This window comes from Mandrillus leucophaeus, unplaced genomic scaffold, assembly GCF_000951045.1.
Source record: "Mandrillus leucophaeus isolate KB7577 unplaced genomic scaffold, Mleu.le_1.0 Scaffold96, whole genome shotgun sequence".
Lineage (NCBI taxonomy): Eukaryota > Metazoa > Chordata > Mammalia > Primates > Cercopithecidae > Mandrillus > Mandrillus leucophaeus.
In genome coordinates this window covers 3,919,722-3,928,172 of record NW_012110474.1, presented here as the reverse complement: position 1 = coordinate 3,928,172, position 8,451 = coordinate 3,919,722, and the positions used below count along the sequence as shown (strand labels likewise).

Sequence of the window (8,451 nt, the reverse complement as noted above, 5' to 3'; positions counted from 1 at the left end):
GTGAAATATCTGGCACAGAAATTATTTAGAGCCACTAAATAATTTCAAGTTACCTAAAAATCCTAGTGATTTATTTTCTATTTTAAGATGAAGTCTACTTTAAACTTCTAAAATGCAGGGTTATTTAAACTGGCATCTAAATCCAACTTGGTTTTGGTTGGTAATTCCTCTAGGACATTTTACTAAATCTTGATCTTATCTAAATGATGCTATGTCATAGGTGGACTGTTTGTTTTGTTTGTAATCCAGGGAAAATTGTTAAAAAAAAAAAAAAGTAGAAATAACAAAGGCTTTTAAAGAATTTTTAGAGTTAGAAATTTTTTCAAAATCAGGTTCTTTAAACCATTAGCCATCTCTTCCTTCTGAACTTTTTTTTTCTTCTGCCCTTTGGTAGCTATTAAATAATCTGCACTACAGAAACTTCTTTTTTCCCAGTACTTTTTCATGTCTTAACAGTAGATATGCGTGATTATCTACACCATGGAAACCCATCTTAATGAAATGGAAAGATCAGCTGTTTAAAAAAACAAACAGAACCAACCACCCATGCCTCCTACAGTCCTGTTAGGCCAAAGGTCTGCTCTCCACCTGGTCAGCTGCTGAGGAGGGAGCAGGTACCTGCACCACAGTTTAGTCACAACAGAAATATCATTAAAAAATAGACACTGTGCTGCCAAAAGATGTCAGTCCTTAAACATGTTGGCAAGCAAAGAAATTTTTCCTTTCAAGCATATCTTAGAGATACCTTAGTTTCAAGGCACAGTTGATCAGATTAAAGAAGCTAAGAGGACATTTTGGGGCTAGTCTAATCAATGAATATCTATCAGTGGCCATAAAGTTTTATTTTAGTGTGTTCTGGTGTAAAGGGATTAATTTTATGTACTCAGATCTATGGAGTTAGTTTTCTTCCACCTTATAATCACCTCGCTCGGCTTGCTTGTGTGCAGTGCTCATGCAGAACTTCCTAAGGGAGTGCCCCACTTGTTTTAATTTACTTCCTCTAGCAAAAGCACAGCCAGAGGAAACACAGTCATTTAAAAAAGAAAGAAAAAAACAAAATAAACTGTCTCATTTCATTCAGAAGATTTCTGTTAATCCTACTTTTAAGTCAAAGGGTAGTGTTAAGTTTTGATTTGTAACAAACTCAGATTATCCATTAACCCACTCTTGCAGGCTTTCTATTCCCTTTCGAATGTACATCTATTTTTTAAAGGGCCAGGCTTTTTGAGTTTACCTTTCAAAAAAGTGTATTTAGGCAGAATGGTCTTCTAGAGTTACGGAATAGCTTTTCAAATGTTAGATGGATATTTTCTTAGAATTACTCCAAAATGCAGTAAATGAGAGGCAACAGGCTGAAGCTGCCGATCTCTGGTGTGAACAGCAGTGAGTAAAAGTGCTTTGAACTTAGTGTCCGTATTGGAAAGCAGGGAGTTAAAAGAATCAGTTTGAATTCCATAATTGCTGTAAATATTATGTAGGATTTATTATCCCATTTTTTGATGTACCATGTAAATGTAAAACATACAGATTCCCTCCCTCCCCCAAAGAGTTTATTCTCCTAGACATAAAATGAATGTACATGTCTAGCTATTGTCCACCTCTTTTCAGTTTGATGATGTGTATCTGATGAGGAAGGACAGAGATGAATCAAAATAATTATAAACGAATACAGATGATGACTGGGTGACTGAAATCTTATCTCCCAAAGAGCATAGTTAACTGCAACAGCAGTGGATGATAACTATTGGGTGGGGGTGGAGGGGTTGTTTTATTCAGTTCTGCCTAGAAGACAGTTGTGATTATTTTAGTCCCACAGTCTCCACTCCTCCCCTGGGCCTGTTTTTGCCCTGCTTTCCTGGCCTCTGTATACAGCCTTTGTTAGCACTTCGTAGTTGTCAGTCAGCTGTTACTCCAAGTCCTCTGTCAGAAATAAAGTTACTTTTGTTTGAAGAGTCTCCAGTAATCCCCCTTCTTTTTAAACTATGACTCCCCAAAGATATATAGTCTAACTTTTGTGCACCAGTATTTTATCATATTTATTTAATAAATTCCATAAACCTTACATGAAAGACATTAAACAAAAAGTACTCACCCCCTTAAAAGGAGGAAGATAATGACCATCAAGGCATGGCCAAATTACACAATCTTAGAAAACAGTACAGTAGGTAATTATTGGACCTTTTTGATCAGTGGCATCCTTGCTTTGCAGATGTGTACCACCACTGCACCTCACAGGTTTCTGTAAATATAGTGATTTGGGGTTCCCTTCTGTTGGGCATTCTATCATGAAACCATTTGGTGATGAGAAGCTTGAGTTTCTAATGCATGTTCATCGGCTTTATTGGAGCTGCTTTTGTACTGTGGCCACCCATTTAACTTCCTCTGTGGTTGATATATGAGAGCTAGAGGACTCTGCCTTAGCTTCTTCACCAGAACACCATCTGATGTCTCCAAATGTCTTACACTGTGGCTCCCCTGTAAGAGAGGTGGAGAAGAGAGAGGCCCGGGCTGAGGCCATTCCAGTGAGATGATCACTTTCTTGGGCTACTGCCTGAGACCTCTCAAAAAACAGAATCTGTCCGTGGGCTCTAGTGAGGGAAGAGGAACCTGCCTTCAGTTGGCTGGTCAGAAACAGTTACCCAGGGCCGGGTATGGTGGCTCATGCCTGTAATTCCAGCACTTTGGGAGGGCAAGAGTGGAGGATTGCTTAAGCCCAGCAGTTTGAGACCAGCCTGGACAACATAACAGGACCATGTCTCTACAAAAATGATTTAAAAATTAGCTGGGTGTGGTGGCATGTACCTGTGGTCCCAGCTACTCGGGAGGCTAAGGATTGCTTAAGTCCAGGAGGTCGAGGCTGCAGTGAGCTGTGATTGTGCCAGTGTACTCCAGCCTGGGCAACAGAGTGAAACTCTGTCTTAAAAAGAAAAAATGTTTCAGACACAGTCAGTGTCGAAGATGTCAATTAGCAAGGTTTTGTTAATCCCCTGGAAGTGTGCAACCCAGAATTAAACAGATGTTTAAGAACATAAATAAAAGATGAATCCCTGGCCAGGTGCAGTGGCTCATGCCTGTAATCCCAGCACTTTGGGAGGCCGAGGCAGGTGTTTCACGAGGTCAGGAGTTTGAGACCAGCCTGACCAACATGGTGAAACCTCGTCTCTACTAAAAATACAAAAATAAGCCAGGCTTGGTGGTGGGCACCTGTAATCCCAGCTACTCAGGAGGCTGAGGCAGGAGAATCGCTTGAACCCAGAAGGCAGAGGTTGCAGTGAGCCGAGATCGCACCACTGCACTCCAGCCTGGGCGAAAGAGTGAGACTCCATCAAAAAAAAAAAAAAAAGATGAATTCCTGACACTTAATACATTTAGATAAAGTCTAACTTATCTTTAAAGTTAACTTTAAACAACTGCTCTACAACATAATATTATCCCCTGTGTAGACAGTGGCCTCTAGTATAAGCTTTGAATTGGTTTAAAAAATAAAGTGAAAACATCTCTTCAACATTTCCATATCTCTACAACTCTTTGTTAGAAATATCCATTTTGTCCTGTATTCACTTTCTGCTGAACTAAAGGGCATGCCAGTCTCCAGAGGATGACAGATGGGCAGAAATTTATAAAACAGCAGCAGTCATGGATGGCCCAGAACACAAGTAGAACATACCAGACCTCTTGGGTAACTACTGCCTCAGTGAGAAAGGATCCAGAGATCCAGCATCCCCAGATTCCCTCACATACTGACCAAAGAAACTTTTTTAGTTTGCAGATTTTGGTGGGAATAGGGAGGGAGTATTAGAAGCTGAAGTTCTTGCTTTATTTAAATAATCATGACAGTAACAAAATTCAGTTAAATAATGCCCCTTCTAGGCCGGGCGTGGTGGCTCATGCCTGTAATCCCAGCACTTTAGGAGGCCAAAGCAGGCAGATCACTTGAGGTCAGGAGTTTGAGACCAGCCTGGCCAACATGGTGAAACTTCATCTCTACTAAAAATACAAAAATTAGCCGGGCGTGGTGGTGCACACCTGTAATCCCAGCTACTCTGGAGGCTGAGGCAGGAGAATCGCTTGAACCAGGGAGGTGAAGGTTGCAGTGAGCTGAGATTGCGCCACTGCACTCCAGCCTGGGCGACAGAGCGAAACTCCATCTCAAATAAATAAATAAATAATGCCCCTTCTAGGTGAAGACCTAAGTTCCCACCTAAGCATAATTTGAATTTACCCAATTTATCTTCTTTCAAAATACCTCAAACATTTCACCTTATTATTCCTTTTAAGGAGTACAAAGTAGGGCGGGGGAAAAAGAAACCATTAATAAGGAATAATAGCTATTTGACAGACAGGTGTTCTTAGTTTCATAAAAAAAGATGCCTGGTAGATTCAGTCTTTTATGAATACTAAAGAATGTCTCTTATTTTTGTTTGTTTGAGACAGGTTCATTTTGAACCTAACCTGGTGTTCTCAGGGAACATAGGTTAGAGGGGAGAGAATTAGTAGTGAGGGCTCAAGTAAAAAGCATGTTAGAAGGCTGCTGTAGTGGTCCCGGTGAGGAGTGGTAAGAACGGAACTAAAATACCATGAGGAACGTGGGCCAAAGGAAGCAAGTCTGAGAGATTTAGAAAGTAAATCATCAGGATTCAGTGGTGGCTCTTGGATTTGAAGAGGGAAAGGGAATAATCTAGGGTAGCTGTCAGTTTCTGCCATGGGTAGTTGGGCTAATAGTAGTGTATTAACTGAAATGGGGGGCAGGCAATTTGTGAGGGTGAGTTGAGTTCAGCATGGGACCTGTTGACTTTGAGGTGCCTTTGAAACAGGAGTGGATATGTCTAATTTTACATGAAGTGTCTGCTTAAGAGAATGTGTAGAGACACTAACAGGGCTGGGTAGGAACACGGAATACCTCAGATACCAAATGAAAACTTTTGGCAATAACAAGAAGTTAAGAAGTTGAAGAGGGTAGAAGAGGCAGCAGAAATGTAGATGGGTAAGAACATCTTGGCATGTTTAAGTGACATTGTGAATAAACCTGTCCTACTGGGCCAGATGCGATTAGGGCTGAGATCAAAGCAGGCCTAATGCAGTTTGCAGACGTGTTTTGTGTGACTTTTGTAGAGCTGGATCACACAGTGTCCAAAATTTAAATTAGATGCCAACATTTCCACACAAAATCCGAATTTCTGACTTTTCTTTTAAATTAAAGGGATCCTAGAGGTAGATTTGGCAACATTGGTAGACCTATATGATAATAATCGACTGAAATATATGTCCTTTCTCTCCAATGAACCTGTTTGACTTTTTTGTGTTATTTCACCGGGCCCTTAGACATTTAATTTTCTACTGTTTTGTTTTGTTTTGTTTAACCCAGGCTTGTAAGTCAGATGAATTTTCTACTTCTGAGTCAAAGATCAGTAGGTAATAAAGGTACAAAGATGGATTAGCAACAGATTACGGAAGGCTTTGAATACCAAACTAAGGAGTGTAAATGTAGGCAGTGGGCCGCCTTTGAATAAGGAATTGATGAGATTAAAGCCATATTTAGGAGGATTATTCTGGACCAGTATGAAAACACAGAAGTTAGGGAAAACAGTTAATAGTTTTGAAAGAGAAGAGAAAAAAGAGATGGTGTTGGGATACATAAATGGGCTTTTAAAATGCAAAATGAGAAGTGTTTTATAGAGATATCATCCAGGAAGGCTATTCACTGCCACATGGGCACTACATGGGTAGTTGTATTTGGTGGGAAATTTGCTTGCAGATTTCCAGGACTGAGACCCACGTGTGTTGTGGGGGATGGTGATTGTCGGGCATTATGGAAACGTCAAACAGAATATGCTCACTGGCTATCTATGGCCCACAGGTCACTGTAGTCTCTGTTATGTGTACACTGTACATGGAGGAGAAAGGTCCTTTGAAAAAAGAAGGCTAAAATTAATATCTGATTGTTACTAACTGTGTGCCAAACACTGTTTTAAGCTCTTTACACAGACATTTAATCCTCACAACCAATTTCTGAAGTAGGTACTACTCCAATTTCCATTTTACAGACAAAGAAACTGAAACCCTAGAGGTTAAGAACTTACTCAAAGCCACAAGGCTGGTAAGAACAGAACCAGGACTTGAACGCAAGCAGTCTGCCTCTCCAGTGGTTTATCTTTTCACTGCTCTGTTAAGCTGCCCCTGCATTTTTATCTGTTCTAATGCTACACAAATAGGCAACTTTACAGGTAGAGAACCTTATGCTTTCATTCTGGAAGCTCTGTTATAACTCATTTCAGGGGTGTCGATTTGGTTCAGGTCCTCCTAGAAGAAATAAAACTTCAGAATTGACCCTTGAACTGTCTCTTAGGGAGCAGATAATATAACGGGTCGTTGGGTGACCTTGAGAGAATAGGTATGTTCAAATGTCTGTTCTCTTCCTTTAGCTAATGGCTCAATATAGCTTATAATTGCATGCTTCTAACCCTTTGTTGAAAAATAAAAACTCTTATAAAAATGCTTTTTTTTTTTTTGGAGACGGAGTCTTGCTCTGTCGCCCAGGCTGGAGTCCAGTTGTGCAATCAGCTCACGGCAACCTCTGCCTCCTGGGTTAAAGCGATTCTCCTGTCTCAGCCTCCCAAGTAGCTGGGATTACAGGCGTGTGCCACCACGCCTGGCTAATTTTTGAATTTTTTTGTAGAGATGAGGTTTCACCATGTTTGGCCAGGCTGGTCTCGAACTCCTGACCTCAGATGATCCACCCACCTCGGCCTCCCAAAGTGAGCCACCGTGCCCAGCCATAAAAATGCTTTTTAAAATGAAAACTAAAACATGTTAATTTTTTTTCATATGTTTTCATGAAAAATTATCACAGGACAAATTTCATAAATATCGAATTTGGAGAAAGTTGAGAGCCCATAACATTGCAGAGAAGCAAATGCATTTGATGCAAAGCCTCAAACTTGCCAAGTTTTTCTACCATATTTAGTGTGGTTTCTTTCTCTTTGGCCTACAGATGAAACATGTAAATGAAAGATTTCAAGATGAAAAAAATAAAGAGGTTGTTCTCATGTGCATTGGCATCACTTCAGGAGTTGGACGACTGCTCTTTGGCCGGATTGCAGATTATGTGCCTGGTGTGAAGAAGGTTTATCTACAGGTACTTTTTTACACTTTTCCCCTATCAGAAATTACTTTCATCACCCGATGGCTCATTAAATGTACTTACATGCTTAAATTATTTTTTATCTTCTTCTTTTTCTTTTTGAGATGGAGTTTCGCTCTTGTTGCCCAGGCTGGAGTACAATGGCGCAATCTCAGCTCTCCGCAACCTCCGTCTCCCAGGTTTAAGGGATTCTCCTGCCTCAGCCTCCCAAGTAGCTGGGATTACAGGCATGTGCCACCACACCAGGCTAAGTTTTGTATTTTTTAGTAGAGATGGGATTTCTCCATGTCGGTCAGGCTGGTCTCAAACTCCCGACCTCAGGTGATCTGCCCGCCTCGGCCTCCCAAAGTGGCTTAAATTCTTCTATAAAAATGAGAAATATTTTCTACAACATAACTTCTTTAGGCAGTTTTTCAAGGACAAAGTCAGTTATTAGTTTGGGTTTTAAACATGAAAAATTGGCAATGAAACAATTTCTTTGTTTTGTCATGGAACTCCAACAAACCAGAATGGTTTTCGTCCATTGCTTTTTCTATGAAGAATGTTTTTTGGTGTAGTTCTCATAGTCATGTGCAGATCCTGTGCCCTTTGCATGTCTTAGAAAATTTGGTTGTGTGTGTGACTTTTGAGCTTCTTTACTGCAAACTGCCTCCTGTTTTTTTGGGGTGAGCATAAACAAATGCTAATTCCAAGATCATTACTGACAATCAACAGAACAAGTATCGAAGTGACTCCTTCATGTCACACACTTAGCTAAATGCTGAAGACTTAAGTGAGATGTGGTCTGTGCCCTCAGCTAGTATCTAATGGTCTCATGGGAGAAGATAAAGCGGTGTTGCAGCTTTAAAAATGGGTTTGCTAGATGGGTGCCATGGCAACATAGGCACCATGCATCTGAGTCAGAGTCACTAGGTCTGAGTAGAGTTAAGAGGAGAGGACCAAGTATGTAGATAAGGAAGACAGAGAAGCATGCTCCGAGCAAAGACAAACACATGGGAAAGCTGTGGAGGTGTGACATGGGATGTTGTATCTGGGAAACGAATGTTTGAATGGAGTAAAGGGAGAATAGTGGTTGGATTGGTTTGGGGGTTGGACAGGAAGCAGCTTGGGAAGGGCCGTTATGTACATGAGCTCTATCCTGCAACCTACCAGGAGCTATTAAAGGATTTTAAGCCAGAGGGTGACATAAGTTGGGGGGGCGGGGGTTGGTGTTTTTTTGTTTTTTGAGGCAAGGTGTCACTCCGTTTCCCAGGCTGGAGTACAGTGGTGCCATCACGGCTCACTGCAACCTCGACCTCCCAGGCTCAAGC

The 8,451-nt window shown here is 40.9% G+C and overlaps 1 protein-coding gene across 1 annotated transcript in view; it reads left to right on the top strand.

Moving 5' to 3' along the window:
- SLC16A10 (solute carrier family 16 (aromatic amino acid transporter), member 10) overlaps positions 1 to 8,451 on the top strand; it is a 169,134-nt gene that overhangs the window by 145,179 nt on the left and 15,504 nt on the right. Inside the window, exon 5 of the mRNA XM_011970650.1 lies at positions 6,992 to 7,135. Within this exon, the coding sequence (XP_011826040.1) occupies positions 6,992 to 7,135 (144 nt within the window). The remainder of the gene's footprint in view (positions 1 to 6,991; positions 7,136 to 8,451) is intronic.